This window comes from Mastacembelus armatus, chromosome 19, assembly GCF_900324485.2.
Source record: "Mastacembelus armatus chromosome 19, fMasArm1.2, whole genome shotgun sequence".
NCBI lineage: Eukaryota > Metazoa > Chordata > Actinopteri > Synbranchiformes > Mastacembelidae > Mastacembelus > Mastacembelus armatus.
Genome location: NC_046651.1, coordinates 12,020,580 through 12,043,760, shown reverse-complemented (window position 1 = coordinate 12,043,760; position 23,181 = coordinate 12,020,580). Strand labels below are relative to the sequence as shown.

The 23,181-nt window shown below is 40.6% G+C and overlaps 1 protein-coding gene across 1 annotated transcript in view; it reads left to right on the top strand.

Moving 5' to 3' along the window:
- The first annotated feature begins 6,095 nt into the window (after positions 1–6,095).
- Positions 6,096–23,181, top strand: part of atrnl1b (attractin-like 1b) — a 55,103-nt gene continuing 38,017 nt past the window's right edge. The window contains exons 1-17 of the mRNA XM_026315487.1: positions 6,096–7,231; positions 10,184–10,267; positions 10,818–10,931; positions 11,265–11,393; positions 11,876–12,084; positions 13,721–13,895; positions 14,157–14,244; positions 14,567–14,828; positions 16,713–16,896; positions 17,004–17,158; positions 17,548–17,632; positions 18,012–18,226; positions 18,545–18,663; positions 18,966–19,098; positions 19,868–20,055; positions 21,307–21,520; positions 21,665–21,856. Coding sequence (XP_026171272.1) covers positions 6,981–7,231; positions 10,184–10,267; positions 10,818–10,931; positions 11,265–11,393; positions 11,876–12,084; positions 13,721–13,895; positions 14,157–14,244; positions 14,567–14,828; positions 16,713–16,896; positions 17,004–17,158; positions 17,548–17,632; positions 18,012–18,226; positions 18,545–18,663; positions 18,966–19,098; positions 19,868–20,055; positions 21,307–21,520; positions 21,665–21,856 — 2,797 coding nt within the window. The 5' untranslated portion in view covers positions 6,096–6,980. The remainder of the gene's footprint in view (positions 7,232–10,183; positions 10,268–10,817; positions 10,932–11,264; positions 11,394–11,875; positions 12,085–13,720; positions 13,896–14,156; positions 14,245–14,566; positions 14,829–16,712; positions 16,897–17,003; positions 17,159–17,547; positions 17,633–18,011; positions 18,227–18,544; positions 18,664–18,965; positions 19,099–19,867; positions 20,056–21,306; positions 21,521–21,664; positions 21,857–23,181) is intronic.

The following is a 23,181-nucleotide window of genomic DNA, read 5'->3' as shown; positions in this document are numbered from 1 at the left end:
TGACTCCCATGGGGTCCCATTAACTTTACCTATTGAAGAAGTTGTCGCACTGATGTGGCTTCTTCACTTTTACCTTCAAATCTGCGCTGTGTAAAATCTGTAGTGTGTTTCATACCATAACCACAGCACTACACTGTAGTCTGTGAATCACACATTTCAGGGGTTTGTTTGTGGATCATATTTTGTTTGTTTGCCACCATGAATCCGTCGCTTTTGATTTTAAAACAAACAGCCCACAAGATCTTTGAAAGACAGAACACAAGAATTCAGCCACAGCCAGGGAGGAGCAGTCTGCCAGATTAGAAACAGAGGAAATGGAGTCTGAGCACAAAACTCTGGCAAGGTAGGCTAACTTTATGGATATTATTACCCGTATGGGAATAGCGGTTGTCTTGAAAGCAGACTGTATGGTATTGTACTTTTACAGCCATGTCTCTCTCAGCAGAAAAGTGAAGTTCCCTGCCGAAACAACCGCGCACCCCCGTGGGAGACCCGCGACCGGGTGGAGGTATGAGAGGAATGTAAAGCGGAGTGAAAGAAAAAAAAAATCATACTCCAGAAGATGATTAAAACGCATGAAGTGCATTCGAGTGGTTCGTCCTATGGCTCCACTTGGCTGATGCTTTTGTTACTTTGGGCACGGGCGCACTCAGACGCGCCTGTGCGCAACGCAGCTAATTGATCATTTAATGCTTCGGCTCAGACAATAAGGACGATTATGTGATTGAGTAGCAAAAGAGCAAGACCACTTGGTCACGGTTTGCACCAGTCACGCCCAAAATAACAGCTAGGAAATATGGCAGGTGGAGTCCTGTGATGTCATCTGGCGCTGGTTAATAACACACTTTCTATACAGACTGTCTCCTGCAGCCTGGCAGGTGGGTGGGTGTGGCACAGAGCGCGTCCTGGCGGAAACGTGTCTGTCAGACAGGGTCCTCTTGGTGATTTACAGTTGGACCCAGAACAGATTGTGTGGGATTGTATTCAGTAACGTGTTAAAAGGCAGGGGGATGTATAGAAACAGCAGTGAGGTGTAAGCAAAGACTTCCTCAGCTTGAAAACAATAAAACCCATAGTAAGGGTGCACCATCACATCACAAGAACATCACAATTAAACATTAACACATAGCTACTGAATAACTAACCTGATATACTGTGTGCATAATGTGCCATCCTATGTAACCTCCCTCACCTTTGTGCCTATTAATATTGAGTGCTTCACAATTAAAGGAACACCTACAGTGTCAGAAAACTAACAAAACATAGTGCATATGTAAATGAAATCGACAACTGCCAGTTAGTTATAGTAGACATACCATGAAGTCTCAACTTAATCTACTGTAAATGAATCAAATATCAATATATCAAATCAGTGAATGTCTTAGGATCAATATACAGTTCACAAACTGAATGATAAACATACAAGAGAAATAAGAGATGTGTGGGAGAGCGGGAGTTATTTATTTATTTCACAAAAAAACCAAAACAAAACAGTGCATCATCTTGTTTTTACAGCACACATATCCATCAAGTGTTCAAATTTTCAAACTGGTGATGTACACATTTTAAAAGTCAAAAACTATAAGCATTTTTAACTGAGTGTGAAATGCCACAGTGTCTGGTTTCAGGATGTTAAGTTGCCTCAAGATGTTGACTGTTGATTTCTGACTTGGGTTGTCATTTATTGTAACAGCTCATTCAATATTTACTTAACGTTGTTAAACAAGGTAGTGAACTTAAAGAGGCTGCTCCTAGAGCTTCCAGCTGCATCTTATTGGCTTCATCAGTTCTCATGTGATGTAAGTTTGCTAAAAAGTGGTACTTGAAAGTTTTTTCAAGGCTCAGAATGCACGTTCTTACTCAACAGTTTCACTTGTCATGAATGAAAACAAAAGACATTTTGCAGAAAAATGCATTTGCATTTTGTTTCAAAGCAACTACATTATATGAATATGTTTAGAGTCTCTTTCTCTAAAATTTAAAAATCAAATTAGAAATCTAGGGGTAATCATGTACTGGGACTTGAATTTTAACAGCCACATTAAATCGATAACATCGTCAGCATTTTATCATCTCAAAAACATTGTCAGAGTCACAGGGCTCATGTATAAACCAGACTTGGGAAGACTCATCCATGCATTTATCTCTAGCAGGTTAGATTACTGTAACGGCCTGTTCACGGGGCTCTCAAAAAGAGCTGTAAGGCAGCTGCAGTACATTCAGAACGCTGCTGCTCGGGTCCTGACTAGAACCAGGAAGTACAATCACATTACTCCTGTTCTCAGATCTCTGCACTGGCTACCTGTCGCTCAGAGAACAGACTTTAAAATAGCCCTGCTTGGGTATAAGTCTCTTCATAGCTCAGCACCACATTACATCTCTGACATGTTGATACCCTGAGAACATCAGGGACAGGCCTTTTGCTTGTGCCCAGAGTCAGGACTAAACAGGGAGAAGCAGCGTTTCAGTTCTTTGCAGCTAAAACCTGAAATAGTCTTCTTGATGATGTTAGACAAGCCTCATCTCTGGCAATGTTTAAGTCCAAGCTAAAGACCTTTCTTTTTAGTGTGGCATATAACATATGACAACTGACAGTGTTTTATCCAAAGTGATTTATCTGCACTCAGTTTCCTTTCATTTTAATTTCACTATTTACTGTTTCTTATTTTGATTCTTGCCTATGTACTTTTAACTTGTCTTTTATATCTGTAAAGCACTTTGAATTACTCTGTATATGAATTGTGCTATATAAATAAACTTGCCTTGCCTTGCCATATGTATGATTATCCAGTTGGCCTTGAACCTTAGTCTGCATGTCTGTGCAGACCTTACCTCACCTCACTCCAGGTCAATTAAAAGTCAACAGATGATGTCATTTTTTTTCTACACTTCATCATGTAGCCTTGAGTAAATGGTAAAGGAAAGTAAGTCAGGCATGATGGCTCAGAATGACTTAAAAACAAGGGTGGTCTGGCCTTTCACTCCTCCACTCTTTCTTTGTGTGTCTGTCCACAGAATAAAAAGTGTCTTGTTAATCCACCAGGGGAATTCCTGTTGTGCTGGAGACCTCTGGAAGCATCTCGCTGTATGGGAGGTATCTGGTCCTTAACATCCATGTTTGTTTGATTTGGGGGTCATCATGCTTGTTGTTGTGTGTGAGGTATGCATGTAGCCATCAGACAAGTGTGCTAAAAGTGGGTCAGATGGACAGTTGAACTTTAATATAGTACATTTGAGTCAAAGGTGCATGCAACTGTAGATTTGGCTGCTCTCTTCTTTTTTGTAGCACAAAGAGCATTCCTCAGCTATGAATCAGAGGACAAAGGTCACTGATTCAACTTCAAATTAGCCAGACCCTCTTTGATTCAGAGGCCTCTCCCATGTTTGCACACATATATATAGAGAGAGAGACACATAATGCACCACCAATCCCCTGAAAAGAGACCCCCCATTTATTTAGGAATTTCTATCTAATCTGGTCTAAACCATGAGCCTTGTCTTACTGTTAGGTCTGGGACTTTCCAAAGAAAGTTGAATCCCCTGACCCTGCTGTACCTCCCTGTTGTTTTAAGAACATTTAGACCAAGAATGCAGAGGGCACTGCCTTCAGACATACTACACCTTGTAAAGATGGTGCCTATTTCCCTTCACTGCAGAGGTGTGTGCACCTGACTAAACGCCAACAGGCTCTCCTGTGGCTTAAGGACAGCAGTGTTAAGTCATGGAGCAATAATATTGTTTTTAGTTCATGTGTGATCAGGTTCATAATAAGCTCTGTGGTAAGTGATTTCAACCTCTGTGTTTCAAAGTGTGAGCAGATGACTCATGTGAAGGCTGAGAAACTGCCTGCCAGCTAGGTTGTGTTTGGGGAATATTGAGAGGGAGTTTGACTTGAATTTATAATGTTTTCAGATTTTCAACTTTTTTTGAACTGACGCTGAGAACTCTTGCTAGTTCTGTTTGAAAGATGTATCACATCCAGATGAAGGCTTCCGGCTGTGAAAAAGGCTCTGAATCTCAGCAGAATTACCAAGGGGGTGACAAAACAACATGTGATACTATATGTCACATTACCCAAGCTGTTGTTCCAGTATTTGTTATTATGGCTGCAATGCAGCTCCAGGATTTATTTCTTCATTGTCTTAATTTATGGACAAATTGATTTAAATTTACAAAATGAGTTGAATTGTAACAATGTACATGAGCTTACATGCATTCACAGTCTCGGCTAATGCAACTTAAACTTGTACTGGATGCAGCATAAACTATGTTAATATTGTGACAATTCAGTGGAAAAAAATAGATGTTCGTGTGACTTCATCAGCTATGGAAAAGGCCTTTTTTCAAATGTTTTTTTAATGCATACAACTGTTAGTATTTTTAATCTGACAATTGTAATCAACATTTAGTCCATTCAATAACAAATGTTACATAAATATACACATAAATTACATATAAATTGCAATTATTTCAGGATCACTAAGTTTCGTAGTTTCATAATAATAGTAACGATGAAACCTCAACAGTCAGAAAGGAAACTCCTGGTCAGTTACTCCTTCTCTTTTCCTTCAGCTTTAAACCATAAGGATGTGGTTTTTGTATTTTGTGGGGAAGTCTGTACCCCACTGTCCTACATTTGTGCATCCATGCCTTTGTGTTGCTGTACAACATTGCCACCTGCAGGGGTAGATGTTCACAGTGTGGACAGCTCCAAACAAACAAATCTGTTAAACATGCACCAACCAAAAATGATAAAAAACTATTAAGATGAATCCTAGCACAATACTTTAAAGTGAGAAAAAACAGTGTCTAGTAGTTTTAAATACAGAAGACTAATTCTGGAAGTCCAACACCATGTTATTTTGTAACCACTGTCAGTCCCGACCAGCTTCAGTTTACCAGCACAGTAAAAAAGGCAACAGAAAAAAAATGTCTCTCACTATATTTGGCATTCCAGTTTGCACCATGGCAACTTGCACATTACAAGTGTTTTACACTGTGAATGAAGTAAGAACTTATCCCAGCTAATCACCATCTGTATATTAGACACACATAAGACCTAATCTCAGTTTTCTCTTAGCCCTGCTGCATCACACACCTGCATGTTTCACCTAAGCCCCAATCTGTCAGACTCCTTAGCTTGGCAGCTAGCACCACCCTGACAAGTCTCATCTGAATCAGTAAGTGCTCTCTTTGATATGTACTGTTAAGACAGAGGCACACTCGAGCCTCCTCAACACGTGCATGATTAAAAAAACTTTTTTTTTAAAAAAAGCACTTTTCATTCCTTGACCTTTTTAGACATCTTCCCCAACCATTACCGTGATTTATTGAAATTTTCTCAGATGGGCCAAGACCTCAGGTAGGATGAGAGGGTCACTGACCCACCAGCTCATGAACTTCAAATAGCAATGCAGCCTGCCTGCATTGATTAAGCTCAGCAGGGCAATTGTAGCTTTGAAAATGACCTCTTTGAATCCCAACCACAAGCTGCCTTACCATGAGCATTACTGAGCTTTCACCATCCTCCCTAGTTATTATGTGCCATTTGAGGTCAAGAACAGGTGAGTGAAGATCACATCAGCTTATTTCACTAATCAGATCAACTTGTGTCATGATTTTTGGACTAGAAGTGTGTGACTATATTGCAGTCTATTGATCCTCCTCTGCACATTAGAGTACACTTACTGTACACCACTGCCCACATGCAACAGAAATATGTTCGAATAACAATTCAACAGCAGCACAAACTAACATTTACATGCATGTATATATATATTCCACTTGCATTGATGAATATTTATAGAACTGTAAAAATCGTTACGCCAAATTGTCATGCATTTTAAATATAGGCTACTGTAAATACTGTAAAAGAATATACTGTAAATCTACTGTCATCGTATTTTATATTTGTTATAGACTGGCAATAAAATGGCTCCGTGTTTTTATGAATGTGGATGTGGGAATGTTTGACCTGAAAAAGCTACTGAGACGTGTTTTTAAATGCCGCATAGGACCGCTCCGTGGCTTTTTGACACTGTACCTTTATATGGACTAAGTGTCTGCTGCGCATGCGCACGCTGTGTTTGGTTTTCTCCAACCTGAGGAGCCGTGTAACGTTAGTGGCGCTGCGCTAGCAAATCCATCGTTTCCACTTCTTGTCAGGTTTTGACACCAACACCTGTGTTTTTTCTTTCTTTCCTTCTCCCCCTCCGCACCGGGATACGAGGAGACACCACAAGGAGAAGCCTGCGGCTGAAGGTGCCTGAAGCGCCGTGGGACCAACAACAGTTCAAAGTGTTTGCTCAGTGCCCCCCAGGTCCCACATCACCCCACATCCATGTTGACTGCGGCAGCCTTCGCGCTGGGTCCAGGGCTTAAACACGCCGCGACCCTTTTGTTCTTCTGTGGATAAAATCCGGACAAAGTGAAGCGGCTTGTGGAAGGACCGTCGTGTGTTTCTGTGTGCATCCCTGTTTCAAGTCTGGATTGTTTACGCGTTAAAATGGCTGCTGAAATGGCATTTGGAGGAGAATGGTCTTGGATCAATGCAGTAACGTTATATTACTTAGCAGAGGCCAAACTGCAAATAAGCTAGATAGGCTAACAAATTATGCGTTAGCTGGTCGCAGCGTTCAACGTGTTAGCTGCTCGGGTAGCTTTAATCGATGGTCGGCTTTTTTGGTAACGTTAGGTTCGTCCAACAAGACACAGGGTGACGGGAATTCCTCTCACTCCAAATCTGTGCATGCGGTCAACCAGGCAGCTTTTCACAAACACTTAGCTAACATAGCATTTCTGTATCCCTCCACACTGGCGGCGCTAACGTCAGGCTCTAGTTTTGAGTATGCTCTACACTCAGCGGATATGCAGGACTTCTTTGTGATCATCAAAACAGCCTGAGTAGCCGAAGCTTTCTCCCAAAGCAGACCTAAAGGCCCCGGTCTTTGACTCAGCTTGGTCGACCTGGAGGATCAAAAATGGATCCTGGGGGCATGTGGAAGACTAAACTCTTCCTTTTTGGACCCAAGCTAGTCACCCCCAGCGATCTGCGGGTTATCAACAGATACTTGGTGGTGTATGTTTTGCTTTACTTTGTACTGTTCACTTACGCCTCCCCGACGAAACCGTGTGACAAGAATTGTCTGTCTGGAAAATGCATCAATGGGTCCTGTATCTGTGACCGAGGATGGGTTGGAGACCAGTGCCAGCACTGCCAGGGGAGATTCAAGTAAGTGGACACGCACTAAATATTTACTTCACTGTTTCATCTACATCAGATTAATTGCAGTCCACCCCAAAAGAAGTTTGGCATCACATTTGATCTAGTAGTTGTCCTTCAAACAGCAGTGTCACTGGCATTTAAACAGGCCTGTATGCACCAAGCTTTTGGGAAATGTGTTGTACGTAGACTGGAAAATGTGTTTGTATTAGAGCAACATAACTCTTTGAAACACGACCATGTTTGTACAGCAATGGGAAAAATCAAACTATTTTGAATGGGTTAGTCTCAGCAGATCTGTGGATGTGAGTCTAAGAAACGGGGATTTGTGACTGAATGAAAATGGTTGGGTTGAAAAGCATCACTACTTTGGGAACTGGGAAGAAATAAAAGCACTGCAACTAAAGATTATTGTGATTATCAATAAAACAGCCCAAGTAAAAGATAAATATGGTTTTAAAAAATGCACATCACAGTTTCTTAAAAGCCATTGTAACTCTTCAGATTACCTGTTTTGTCTGTTAAACACACTTTCAGTTAAGAAGCTGGTAGAAAGTAGCATTATACACCTTTTCTGGAAAATTGACTTAAACAATCTATTAGCAGAATAGCTCTAGATTAGATTTCTGTAATTCAACTAATCCTTTGGTGAAGGTTTCTCACATTTGTAGTCTCCCTTAATCCCTCAGTTAGTTGTGTTTTATTTGTGGTTGTCTGGGAGATATAGACATCAGCACATCAGGCAGACCAAGACAAGCCATGCACTTTGGTATTGATTTACTGCCTGAATGTGTCTGCAGTGCTTCCAAATAAAATCCCTAAACAAATAAATTCCTTTTGCAAGAGAGAGAAGGAGCCCCCAGTGGCTTTGAGGAAGTGTCTGCATCTAATTGATGTTGCATATACCCTGCAACCTATGTGGTGATGCCCTAAATCTATATATATATATATATATAGCCTGAGTGCACATTGAAGCACTAAAAGAAAATGCAAGGAAGAATGGCAAAGTGTCTAAAGAGGAGACATTCAAACTTCTACTTGATGATAATAATAGTAATGTTTCCTCTGGCTCTTGACAGGGGCATGTAATGGCCTTTCAGTACACTTGAGGTGCACTCTGTGGTGTTGAAGTACCTTGATCACAGTAATTACCATTGTTCCTAATGTGTCTGCGGTTTTGTCAGGGTTGTCAGCAGATGTGTTATCAAGGAATAACCTCCTGTAACCACCTACCTAAAGCCAACCTACTGGAAATTAGGAACTGGTAGTGCCCCCTGTAGTCAGCAGAATACAGATGGGCACCCTGTTTAATACATTATCAATGACATTGCTAGTCAGCACCACAAACAAGCTGTGGCTTCTCAAAGAACAAGTGCCAAATACCGTCTGGAAAGTTTAAATTGGCATCACAGATTCATTTCATGTTTCTGGTGTTTTTTAATATGTAACTACAAATAGACAGACCGGAACATTACAGCGGTGCTAACAGTACTCATTGTCTTGGTATGTTTAAAAACTGACTATTTCACAGGAGAGTGTTTTCCTGGAAAGTCCAAAGTGCAGCATGAAAAAAAAAAAAAAAAAAAAAATCATCATTCTGAATATCTACACAGCCTCAGCTCACTGCTGTTTGTATTCCCCTGGGCGTTTGTGTCATAAAAGTTCACTTTGATAAAAAAAACATGACTAAATAAATATATAATGTAAGTCACATATAAATCTGTTGATTCACCCCAAGTACATCTACATTAAAGAGAACTGACGTGTTACTCAGAGCACTGATGAGATCCCAGTCTGTATTTGTGAAGTTTACAAAGAAGTAAAAGAAGCAAGGCTGCAGTTTTTCTGTGGAGTTGCAAAACGAAAGCCTAAACATTATCAATTTCATGGCTTCTGAAGCATTTGTTGCAACATCCAACTGAATTTTATAAAAAAAAACAAAAAAACAATCTGCTGCAAAACCAGCATCACTATGTGGAGAATACTTTTTGAGGTGGTCTGCCTCCTAACCATTTTCATTTTTGTTTTGTGGGTGTGCAACTCTTGTCTTGTGATGTGGGACAGTGATAAATGTCCATTTAAAAGTCATCTATCTTTGTCACTCACATGAATGTGGTCTGTTGTGTGAAGAATACTGTGTTGAAAATTCGTTCCCATGTTAGACTGGAGACATGAGGAGAAAAGAGGCAGAGGAACCAGCTGATTGAATCTTTTGGCTGGCAGGGACTGACCGTCGGATCACTGCCAGCTTTTTGTCTTCTTATCTTGACTCGTGGGAATTAAATGCAGTGTGTGACAGTATAATTGGACACCTGAGGTCACATTTATGAGATATTTCGAACCAGGACGAGAGATCTGTGCTACCATCACAGAAAAAGTTTTATCAATTATTGTCAGCGCTGATAGGTTTCACAAAAAAAAGCAGTTACTTGTTAACCCTTTAAATTATGTTCAATGGCATCAAGTTACACAATTGTTTCACTGAAAATGCTAACGATGTTTGTTGTGTTACATTTTGCGGTCTCTTCATAGAAATGGTGCTGCTTTTTCTTCACTACACAATGAGACTTTTAGCCTGTGTTTTGGTCGGCAGATCGGCTGTCTGACCGTTGATTCCATGTCATATTGTTAAGGCTGTTTCAAGAACATAACCAGGAAAAAAATGTCTGGAAAGTGTGAAGATTTGCATGCCTAAAAAAGACATGATCTTATTTGTTAAAGAAGAGAACTTATGGCCTCAGATGAGCTTGTATATACTCTGTGTCTGCATGGGTTTCCTCTGGGTATTCTCTCATTTTAAGGTATTTTAAGGTAATTTAACTTTTATTTGTTATTGAGTCAAAAACAGTCAAAACCATAATACAAATAGTTTGGCATCGTTTGTTTGAAATGTACTTTACTCAACTTTAAATTGTAGACCTGAGGTAACATTTTGCTGTGCTGAATTTTGTGATCTTCCAGGTTGACGGAGCCCTCAGGATACCTCACTGATGGTCCAATCAACTACAAGTACAAAACAAAGTGCACCTGGCTCATTGAGGGCTAGTAAGTGCTTTTTATGAATTAGTATAATTTACTCAAGCAGAGCACACACAGCCAAATTTAATTATGCAGTAAAAACAGATTAATGTAATCAAATAAAGTTGGTGAGCCTCTCTGTTGGAGGAAGTAAACTTTTGTTGCTTACACATTGGAATGTAAAGTCGGGTCTGACATTGTAAAGGTTCAGAATAATAGTGTGATGAGCTTCACTGCTACATTTTGATAATTAGCAGTCCTAAAGAGGAAGAATACCTGTACCTGTTGATGCTTTTAGTTGTCATGGCAACTCTGGTCACTGTGAGGGCAGCCTGTCAGAATGATGCCAGGGCATTAAATTATCTATTTTACAACATACTGTGTGATGTACTCCAGAGTAAATTGATTTGTTTTCCTTTATGTTTTGGCTAAATGATAATTCACATACAATCAGGTCACATTTTTGATGATCTTTAATGATGTCTGCATGCGGTGATTTACAGGATGTAAATAGATTTATATGCTGTTCATCCATTAAACCGTTTTGTTGCTTTTTTTTTTTTTTTTCCTCCTGCAGTCCAAATGCAGTTCTTCGGTTAAGATTTAACCACTTTGCCACCGAATGTAGTTGGGACCATATGTATGTTTATGATGGAGATTCGATATATGCTCCTCTGGTTGCTGTTTTCAGGTGAGAACCCCCCTGTCCCCCTCAAAAAAGATTGAGGTTTATCCAAACTAGGTCCAAAAAGTCAACAGGCCACTTTTTTGTTGTCTTATAATGCATCATAAATCATAAGTTTAGTTATAATACCACATATCATAAGAATGAATGACTCAAACTAACAGCTTTGCAGAGATGGGCTTTATTACAACATATGTACTGTTTATAAAACAGGATTATTAATCGTTCAGAAAGTATATAAATGAAATTTAGCAGAACATCGTGGGTTTGTCACTGTAACTTAGAGGTGGTGTGAGCTGTGAGAAAGCAATGCCAATGAATTTCTGTCTGTGTCTCTAGTGGTCTTATTGTGCCCGAGATACGAGGAAATGAGACTGTTCCTGAGGTTGAGACAACTTCAGGCTACGCACTACTACACTTTTTCAGTGACGCTGCCTATAACCTGACAGGATTTGAAATATTTTACTCGTAAGTATTCAGGCTCTACAGCTGAACCTAAGATTAAAAATATTTTTACTGCCTCGTTCCTCAGCAGGAACCAGTTCCTTTGGGTTTGTCTTGACAGTTCCATTAGGACACTGTTTGTGTTAAAGACATTATTCAATTTTTTAGTTGATGCATCTAATTCATTATAAACTACACTGGACTGGTCTCCAGGTTCATGTATTTTTAGTTTTTGGATAGTTAAATGTTACTGGGTCCCACATTTCAGCACCAAAAAGACTGAAATGGGCTTTTATGCAGGGTTTAACAGCCACAGCAGAAATCACTGTTAAAGACCAGTGAGCTGTTGAGTTGTTTTTCATACATTAGCCGTATTTGTATCCCACTCACCTTTGCCAAGAGCTAAATGGTACTTCATTAATCTTTCTGGCTTTAAAAGTAAAGGTCTCTGTGTTGCCTAAGTAGGACGTGCTGTGTTGGCTGAATGAACTCATCTTTCTGTCCAGGATCAACTCTTGTCCTAATAACTGCTCAGGCCATGGGAAGTGCACCCCTGGGAACTCCGCTGCCAGCAGAGTGTACTGTGAATGTGACAAGTACTGGAAAGGCGAGGCCTGTGACATCCCCTACTGCAGGAACAACTGCGGCAGCCCCGACCACGGCTACTGCGACCTCACTGGGGAGAAGCTGTGCGTCTGTAATGACAGCTGGCAAGGTAAGTGTTAACTTTGTCCACACCCTGCGGGCGCTCAGAAATGTTTGGCTTGTTTATAGTGACTCATGTAGAACAGGTAGGATTACTCTGTGTTTCTCAGGGTGCACATAACTGCATATTTACAGAAAGTTTACTATCCAGATTGAAAATCTAGCAAATAGGTCTACTAAATATACACAGATCAGCCATAACATTATGGCCACTGACAGATAAAGTGAATAACACTGATTGTCTTGTTACAGTTGCACCTGTCGGTGTATTAGGCAGCAAGTGAACATTTAGTCCTCGAAGTTGATGTATTGGAAGCAGGAAAATTGGCCAAGCGAAGGGTCTGATGTTTACAAGGGCCAGACTGTGATGGCTGGATGACTGGGTGAGAGCATCTTCCAAATTGCATCTTGTTGGATGTCACCAGTCTGCAGTGGTTGCTACCTACCAAAGTTGTCTAAGGAAGGGCAAACAATGAACCGGCGACAGGGTCATGGGTGCTCAGGGCTCACTGGTGACAGGGTTAGCCTTCTGTAGAATAAATGTTTAAATTTCATTCATCCTTTTCAAAAGATTCTGTCTCCTTTGAATTTTTCTTTTAAATGGTTCAGAAGGAGTAGAGTGTACATTTGTTTCTATGACAAGAAACAGTCTTCTAGTGATATGGTAATTAGTGTGGGGAGGCTGTTGAATTTGTCTAAAAAATGATCTCTAACTGGTCCTTATGACTGCAGTTTTACATAAGTTTTTACATGAATGGCTGAGAAGTGTGTGCAATTTCTGTGGGTGTAACTATGGAAGCAAACCAATTCACAGAAGATGCACAGTGAGCTACGGAGTGACACAAGTGCCAACCAACTCCCACAGTGACTCCTGTGTACACAGTATTAAGCAGGTTGTTATGGCTGATCAGTGTCCTAGGCAGGCATGTAGTCATTAGCAGGATTTAAACACATAAATAATCACTGTGTACTATGTTTTGGTGCACTTTTAAACAACAACTGCTTTCAATAATACAGTGTTTAAGAACTGAATTTAAAGCAAACCAGTTTCGTGAAAAGGCCTGGAAAGAAAAAAATCTTAAAATTAAATTCAGTACAGTTCCAGCACCTGTGATTCTAGTACAACCAAAAATAAGAATGTAGAAAGCATTACTCAGCTCAGTATTTCAAAACACTGCCTGGTGAGTCATGCTTTAAGTAACACACTTTTGCAATCACAGGTTGTAAAAATGCTCTTTCCTCTTCCATGGTGACTATGTAGTAAGACGTAATGAAAAATGTGTTAGTGGAAAAGCTTGAACAGCTGTGTTGTGTCATAATGCTGATTGGCAACACATTAATAGGCCCTGTGACAGTGCATTACTATGGTTTTTTTTTTTTTTTTTTTTTTTTTTTTTTTGCAACTTTCATTCACACAGTTTTAACATATTCACATCCCTGCCCAGTCAAGTTTTGACCTTCAGAGTGTCAGTAAATTGGTATGAGAATTCGGCAGATGTTTTTGAAAAATTGGATTCTAAAAGACATTCAACATCAGATAAATGTCTTTACTTTTAAATAATGCAACTATGAAGAGAAGAAATGTTTAGGTTTATTTTTAACATGTGCCCTCAGCTATAATTTGTTTTCCTCATCCTGTTTTGTAGGTCCAGACTGCTCTCTAACTGTACCTTCAACTGAGTCCTTCTGGGTCCTACCAAGTGTCAAGCCCTTTGGCACGTCACTCGCTAGAGCTTCCCATAAGGCTGTGGTGCAGGAAAAGGTCATGTGGGTGGTGGGTGGATACACCTTCAACTATAGTTCCTTCCAGATGATTCTCAAGTAAGTCACAGCATAGTATGTCCCCATGGTATTCATTTATTAACAGTCACTTAAAGTGGTGTGATTTGTGAATATACAGGCTGTGCATTCAGTGGTTAGCACTGTCACTGTCAGCTCTAGCTTAACCATGGCACTTTTTGTCAGCTTATCATATGGTACAAATTCATTTGTGTGACAGATGGACGAGCTGTTCTGCAGCTTGTTTTCTGTACACATTGTTGTATGGTATTAAGTGTAATCTTCTCCCACTATGTTCTGTAGCTACAACCTGGAGAGTGGCGTCTGGAACACTGTTCCTATTAATAGTGGCCCTGTGCCAAGATATGGACACTCACTTGCTGCCTACCAGGTAAACACGCATACACAGATTTGCCTCAAAGCCTCTTGGTAAAGAAGAAATTTAGAAAACCATGAATGTTAGTAGGAGGGAGAGGGATTTAGGTCAGGTGAAAAAGAAATAGAAGCTTATTTGGAACCATGTTTAAAACCACAGCTGTGGTTTTCAAAGGGAAATAGCTTACTTTCATTATTAATTTCAACTGAACACAAGCCTCATTGAAAGGCACATTTTTTCATACATCAAAGGCTTTAATTTCTCTTTTATCATAGCATGCAACAGACTCTGTATGCTTGGTTAACACACTGAAGCCAGTCACTTCTCATTTTCTCAGGATGATATCTACATGTTTGGTGGGAAACTAGAAGCTGGCTGGGGGAATGTGACGGATGAACTGTGGGTGTTCAGCGTATACAGTCGGACATGGCAGCGGAGAAACCCTGTGGTCGGCCCACCGGCCCAGGCTCAGATCTATGCTGTGGAGGGACACTCTGCCCACTGCGTCACGCTGGAGGATGGCGAGGTCATCATGCTGGTCATCTTTGGCTACTCCCCCATTTACAGCTACATCAGCAATGTTCAGGAGTATAACATGAGTGAGTCACAACTTTGGTAGCAGGCAACTTGCCATTTTAGATTTTAGGCTGCTTGTTTGTCATGCTATCTGCTCTCTGCGAAGGTTTACCTTACTTGTGTTTTTGTGTAACGTTTTGATTCATCAGGTTCACACAGTAGAACAGTACTTACCATCCCTGCCAAGAACAACTTCTGTCAGCTGTATTAATACAATTTCATTTTCATTTTTATTCTCTGTAAAAGCTTATGATACAGTGGGTACGGAAAGTATTCAGACCCCTTTAAATTTTTCACTCTTTGTGTCATTGCAGCCATTTGCCAAAATCAAAAAAGTTCATTTTATTTCTCATTAATGTACACTCAGCACCCCATCTTGACAGAAAAAAACAGAAATGTAGAAATTTTTGCAAATTTATTAAAAAAGAAAAACTGAAATATCACATGGTCATAAAGTATTCAGACCCTGTGCTCAGTATTGAGTAGAAGCACCCTTTTGAGCTAGTACAGCCATGAGTCTTCTTGGGAATGATGCAACAAGTTTTTCACACCTGGATTTGGGGATCCTCTGCCATTCTTCCTTGCAGATCCTCTCCAGTTCTGTCAGGTTGGATGGTGAACGTTGGTGGACAGCCATTTTCAGGTCTCTCCAGAGATGCTCAATTGGGTTTAGGTCAGGGCTCTGGCTGGGCCAGTCAAGAACGGACACAGAGCTGTTCCGAAGCCACTCCTTTGTTATTTTAGCAGTGTGCTTAGGGTCATTGTCCTGTTGAAAGGTGAACCTTCGGCCCAGTCTGAGGTCCTGAGCACTCTGGAAGAGGTTTTCTTCCAGGATATCTCTGTACTTGGCCGCATTCATCTGTCCTTCAATTGCAACCAGTCGTCCTGTCCCTGCAGCTGAAAAACACCCCCACAACATGATGCTCCCACCACCATGTTTCACTGTAGGGATTGTATTGGGCAGGTGATGAGCAGTGCTTGGTTTTCTCCACACATACTGCTTAGAATTAATGCCAAAAAGTTCAATCTTGGTCTCATCAGACCAGAGAATCTTATTTCTCATAGTCTGGGAGTCCTCATGTGTTTTTTTGGCAAACTCTATGTGGGCTTTCATGTGTCTTGCACTGAGGAGAGGCTTCCGTCGGGCCCCTCTGCCATAAAGCCCCGACTGGTGAAGGGCTGCAGTGATAGTTGACTTTGTGGAACTTTCTCCCATCTCCCTACTGCATCTCTGGAGCTCAGCCACAGTGATCTTTGGGTTCTTCTTTACCTCGCTCACCAAGGCTCTTCTCCCACGACTGCTCAGTTTGGCTGGACGGCCAGGTCTAGGAAGAGTTCTGGTCGTCCCAAACTTTTTCCATTTGAGGATTATGGAGGCCACTGTGCTCTTAGGAACCTTGAGTGCTGCAGAAATTCTTTTGTAACCTTGGCCAGATCTGTGCCTTGCCACAATTCTGTCTCTGAGCTCCTTGGGCAGTTCCTTCAACCTCATGATTCTCATTTGCTCTGACATGTACTGTGAGCTGTCAGGTCTTATATAGACAGGTGTGTGCCTTTCCTAATCAAGTCCAATCAGTTTAATTAAACACAGCTGGACTCCAATGAAGGAGCAGAACCATCTCAAGGAGGATCAGAAGAAATGGACAGCATGTGAGTTAAATATGAGTGTCACTGCAAAGGGTCTGAATACTTATGACCATGTGATATTTCAGTTTTTCTTTTTTAATAAATTTGCAAAAATTTCTACATTTCTGTTTTTTTCTGTCAAGATGGGGTGCTGAGTGTACATTAATGAGAAATAAAATGAACTTTTTTGATTTTGGCAAATGGCTGAAATGACACAAAGAGTGAAAAATTTAAAGGGGTCTGAATACTTTCCGTACCCACTGTATATTGTTTCTTATCAGGATCCAACGCGTGGCTCGTACCTGAGACCAAAGGTGCTGTTCCCCAGGGAGGTTATGGCCACACCAGCACCTATGACAGTACTAGTGGCAGTGTGTATGTTCATGGAGGCTATAAGGCTCTGCCTGCCAACAAATACGGCCTTGTTGATGATCTCTACCGCTATGATGTTAACACTCGGACATGGTAAAATAAGCCATTTGTATTTTTTTCCAGTCTCTCTATATGACACGGTGTAACAAGCTTTTATTTTTAGGCTTGTCCTTGACATACTCGTCATGCATATGTTCCAGGTTCATCCTGAGAGAGAGTGGATTTCCAAGGTACTTGCACTCGGCTGTGCTCCTCAGTGGCACCCTGCTCATTTTTGGTGGCAACACACACAACGACACATCACTCAGCAACGGAGCCAAATGTTTCTCTGCTGACTTTCTCGCCTATGACATTGGTAGGACTCATATTATTCTTGACTCTACAGAAGTGTTATTATTACCTGGAAAATGTTTGGTAAAAACCCCCCTGCTGTCCCTAAAATGTCTCTGTATTATGTATGAAATGACCTCAGTTAGTCAGTTTGAAAACATGTTTTAGTCAGATTTAGCTTCATTGTTTATGTATATGTTGATTTTTTTAAATTTGGAATTGCATCTACTGAGGTTTTAAGGGCTATAACTGAGCAAATATTAGACTTTTCCTCCTCCTTTCATTATGTGTATCTTAACTATTATAGAAGAAGTTATAATACAATTAAAGACAAAATACATTTAGAAAAACATAAACATGACAGCACACAGACAAACCAAATCCTTTCTGACATTTGGCCTTTGTTTTCCTCAGCCTGTGATGAGTGGAGGCTTCTGCCTAAACCAGACCTTCACAGGGATGTCAACCGCTTTGGTCACTCTGCTGTGGTCAGCAACGGGTGAGTTCTTTCCAGTGGAATCTCCACTCAGACCAAAACACACTGGACATGTGCTTCATCCAGTGAAATCATCATTAAAACCTCATTCATCAGTGTGGCCTCATGATAATATTCATGATATACATATTTTTTTTGTTGAATTTTCTGTTCATGTTTGCACAGCTTTAATACAGTCACTAATCTTGGAAATATTGCAGTGTAGTTACCACATATTTAAATATCTCAACTTTCACTATACCTATTTATTGTTAATGTACTGGAAGAACCTGAAAAATTCACAATGCTAAAACAACAAAGGATTCCATAGTAGAGCTGTCATTTTGATCTTTGTTTTATATCTTATTGTTTACCCTCTGTTCCTGTGTGTTCTCTTGGCCAGGTCTATGTATGTCTTCGGGGGCTTTTCCAGTATGCTGCTCAACGATGTGCTTGTTTACCGACCTCCGAGCTGCCAGGCTTTCTTGGCAGAGCAGGGCTGTGTGAACGCTGGGCCAGGGGTGCGCTGCATCTGGAGCAGAGGCCGCTGTGTGCCCTGGGAACCCAGCATGGCTAATGGAAGCCTCACTCCTGCTCCGTTCTGCCCCCCTAAAGCTGGTGAGAAAGATATGAAAACCTTTCTGTATATCCAGCAGGAGTTTAACCTCTGGTTGGTTCCTTCTTTCTAAATCTGCCAGGATGACTGGTGGTCCACTTTTAATGACTAAGTTTTTATTTATTTATTTTTATTTTCTCTGTTCTTCCTCACCCACAGAAATGCACTCACTGTGACACATGACTGCCGCTGTGGTTTTAGCTTTGACTAGTGTGCTTATAATTCTTTGATAGCTAAAAAGGATGACCTTTCTTTGAACCAAATACAAATGCATCCACTCATTCTTGCCTTCTGCTGTCCCTCTCCCTATTTCTTTTTAGTCACAGTAGATGAGCGGTGCTACCGGTTCTCAGACTGTGGCAGTTGTACAGCCAATACCAATGGGTGTCAGTGGTGTGATGACAAGAAGTGCATCTCTGCCTTCAGCAACTGTACCTCTGTGAGTGTTCCAGCAGGGGGAGTCAGAGCACTTCTCATTTTGTGTTCACTCAGAGAAACACACATGCACACAAGGACATATACATTCTCCAAACTGACAGCTGTGGATAATGAGGAGCTAAAAGATAATTATTACATAGAGCTACCTATATACAGTCGTCCCAGCAAGTTGCTTTTGTGAGAAACTGTTTTTTTTCCGTAGGAATATTTACTAAACAGATGAACACGCCCAGACCAATCTTAAATTCAATGCTTCTGTTAACAGCCTTCATATCTTTTATTTTCTGTCTTTTCCTGCTGTAGAATGTCAAGAACTTCACAGAGTGTCCAGTACGGAACGAGCAGGTGTGCAGTAAGCTTGCCAACTGCAAGAGCTGCTCGCTGAATCTCAACTGTCAGTGGGACCAGAATCAGTCAGAGTGCCACGCTTTGCCTGGTAAGAAAGACACAAGAATGATAAAGATAAATGTACTGCTGCTGCTGTTGCTGTATGTGTACCACATATCCAAGATCCTTATCCTGGATCTCATGGATAGAAATCAGAGTGAGCACTAATACAAAACATTGTGAGGTGATGTTGTGTTCAATATACTGAATGACTCCACTGACATTCAGACCTGATTAGGGGAGGGTGTGGGGTATTTAAACAGGTATTCATTGATTTTTTTTTTTTTGTTTGTTTTTTTTTTTCTCTCTCTCTTCTATGATGTTTTGGCTTATTTTAACAATGATAAGGACAACTCACCAAGAGCAGACTTTTGCTACTGGACATCTGATGTAAACACAGCATGTGGTATTTACAGAGATGTATTTTCAAGATGTCATCCTGATGTTGTTTATCACCTCTGACAATGTATTTAGTTTACATCGCACCCTCCAGCCCCCCTCCCGAATGTTTATTCTGGCTCAGTATGAAGAAATGGTACTGTCACTTTATCCATAACTCTCAGCTCATGAAGCCTTGTCGCCTGTGGGCTTGTTGTAGCAGTGGGAGCTGCAAATCATATCTGCGTGTGTATTTGTGTGTTTCTGGTGCCTGAAAGTAAACTTACATCTAAATGAACATCCAGCCTTTTTCGAAGAGAATCACTGAGTAACACAGTATTTTGCTTCTTAGTCCTTTCACCATCTTGTCACCACACTCTTTCTTTAACACTAACACAGCCTTGCCATCATCTTCTCGACACCCTCTTCCTTTATTCCAGCCCAGCAGTGCAGCGAGGGTTGGAGCCAGGTGGGGGACGCCTGTCTGAGGATCAACTCAAGTCGTGAGAGTTATGACAATGCCCAACACTATTGCAAGAACCTCAATGGAAACATTGCCTCTCTCACCACCTCCAAACAAGTGGACTTTGTACTTGAGGAGCTCAAGAAGCTCCAGCAACAAGACAAGGTAAACATAAGTGAAAAAAAAAAAAAAAAATGAAGCAAATGTGCTGGATATTCAAAATTACCAGAGTGAGGTATATTGATTTGGTCATGTATGCTTTGTGGGTCATACTACATATTAGATTTGGTGTCTTGCAGATAGGAGAGAACAGGAAGTGGTTATCTGCTAGTTAAGCCTGTCAGTAATTCTGATAAGTTATGCAATCTGTAATGATTTTCTCCTAAACAGTTCTGTACCTGTGTACTGCTCTGTTTTGTCTGATTGCAGCCCTTCTTTTAGCTTGTGTAATTCTTTCCTTTTCCATCAAATTGTTTTCCATTAGGCAGTGCCTTAAACTGTGTGGTTTGTTTTTTTTTTTACTGTGACTCAAATATATGTAGAAGGCAATGATGAATCGGATGATAATGGCACCAGACTTATTTGTTTGAATAGTTTTATCCTTTGTAACAGTCTTCTTTCTCATTTATATAACAAACCAGGGGCAATCATAAGCACTTATATGATGTACGACATTGACTGCTGTGTCTGTTTTTGTATGTATAACTTTGAAATTCTTTCAACGTTAAAGAGGACCTATTTTATCCCGTACCTAAAAAGCATGAATATATCAACACATTAAGGGAAGCCTCTGATGCAGATTCAACATACATGTGTTTTCTGGCCATTGACCAGCTTCAAATTAAAATCTTTAGAGCTACCAGACTCCACATTTTTTTAGTTAAATACAATACAACTCATGAAATGGAACTCTCAAATTATTATTTAGAAATATAAATAGTCCTAACAAGGTAATAATTCAAGCCTCTTTATCTTTAATGGAAATTGTGAAATGTGCTTTAGGGCAAATACTCACTTTCTCATCTTGCCACAGCTGCATATCCACAACATGAGTGGAGTCTACTGATGAGTTTAGTTTAGTCATGCCTGCTGTATTCATGAGGATATCATTTGTTGTCAGTCTGCTGGGTTGACTGTTTGTTCCAAACACATCCTTGACATGCCATTTCCCATTATTTTCCCATTACATTAAGAGTTGAACTGTGAAAGCAAATAATTAATCATATCTGTGAAGTTATTTCAGTAGACTTTTAATGACATTCTTAGTTTTAAGGTGTAAATGAAGTATCCATTTATTTCTTAAATGATGGGGTAGAAGAGAGAAAGAGAGAAATATAGTTGTGAAATTTTATCTTATTTAAGTACCTAGTGGTTTTGCAAGCCTTTTGTGTTTAGTCATTTGCTGTGTCTCCACAGCGGCTGGCTCCTTGGGTGGGCCTGAGGAAAATCAATGTGTCATACTGGGGTTGGGAGGACATGTCTCCCTTCACCAACAGCAGTCTGCGCTGGCTCCCCGGTGAGCCCAGTGATTCTGGTTTTTGTGCCTACCTGGAGGAGCCCCAAGTGTCAGGCCTGAAAGCCAATCCCTGCACTGCCACTGCCCATGGCCTCATCTGTGAAAAAGCTACTGGTGAGAAACATGCATGCTAACACTAACGTAATATGTTATTTGTTTGGGACAGTTCAACATTACACAAGGACAACAGTCTCATTTGTGAGAATATGATGAGTTATTCTTTCTTTTTATTCCCTCTTTCTTTATCCTCCTGCACAGGAAACCCCAATCAGAGTAGCCGTCCATCCTGTAAGAAGCCTTGCTCGCTGCACACAAACTGTGCCAACTGCACCAGCCAGGCCATGGAGTGTATGTGGTGTAGCAGTGCACAACGCTGTGTCGACTCTACTGCATATGTCATCTCTTTTCCCTATGGCCAATGTCTGGAGTGGCAGACTGGAGATTGTGTGGGTAAGTGTCTTTTACCGAGCTTAATCTTGATGAGGCTTCTTTGAAGCCTATAGTATGGCATTAGGGCGGCTAGCAATAAGCTCTCTCAGATTGGCTTCTGCAAGCAGTCAATATTCATCAGTGAGAGAGAGAGGAGGTTACAGGAGGAAAACAGCTTAAAGTGGAAGGTGTTTGTGTCAGAAGGAAAACGGTATTAGTTTCCTGTGATTAGCTCTGGAAGCTGTTTTTGGGTTGTAATGGCCAATTATTCTCATGTATAGTTGCCCCAACTGTTAGATTTCCCTGTTGACCAAGCTACAGATGGACCCATTGCCATTAGCTAGCTTTAAGTAGTTTAAAGACAATCACATGTCAACGGGCTGTTTTGGAGATGGCTACTAACAACATTCTGCGACTGAGAGAATGTGATATTCGGGAATGCCTGCAAATGTAAATGGTTTTGTTCTCATTTTTGAAATAGAATTTCTCCATGTGCCACAAAAATTTGTGAATTTGTTGGATTGTTGCATCTTTGCATTACTACTTAGGCACCCATTATGCATGTTTAGTTCACTTCTGAAAGTGAAAATGGATGCACACAGAGGTGAAACTGCTAACAGTTTTTTCACTGCACGGTGGTAAGTTGATCAGAGAGCTCCTTTACCAGAAGGTCAGTGTAGTTGCTTAGGTTGATGCTGTTGTGCTGTGTGATGTATGAATTATACCCACAATTGTGTCAGACCGTAGAAATATCTCTGATCAGTTTAGTGAGTAACAAATTTAGAGGGCCCAGGGGTGAGTCTCAAATGCATTTGTGTCTGCCCCTGTTAGGTAACCAAGAGACGTTTCAGTACACTGTGGATATTCGTCTTGAGGAATTAGTCCCTTTTGGCATGAAGGGCAAAGAAGGGTATCCTATAAATTCGCTCTGTATTTTCTTCTCTTTCTGATTGTTCTGGCTGACTTTGCTCATTCACATTGACTTCAAGTTTCAGTCACCGCTTCTGTGTTGAATTATCTCACCTACTTTAGTGTGTTCCTCCTCATTTTCAGTTCACAGTGCTGTGTGCTTTAGGCTGAGTGTGCTGCATAAATGCACTTACAATCACAGACCTAGGTTAAAATAAGCTGTCGTATCATTGCCGGCTGGGGCACCTTGAAAGGGCAGACAGTGCTGCATTTGTTGCTCTCAATAGAGAATAGTCTAATTTTACATCTTATGTTAGTTTGCATAATATGTTACTTGTTTTAGTGGTTTGCTGCTTTGCTTTTGGGTATCAGTACTCATTGTTTAAGGGTTTTTGCTGATAATAATTTTTGACTGTGATGTAATTAATCATCCAGAA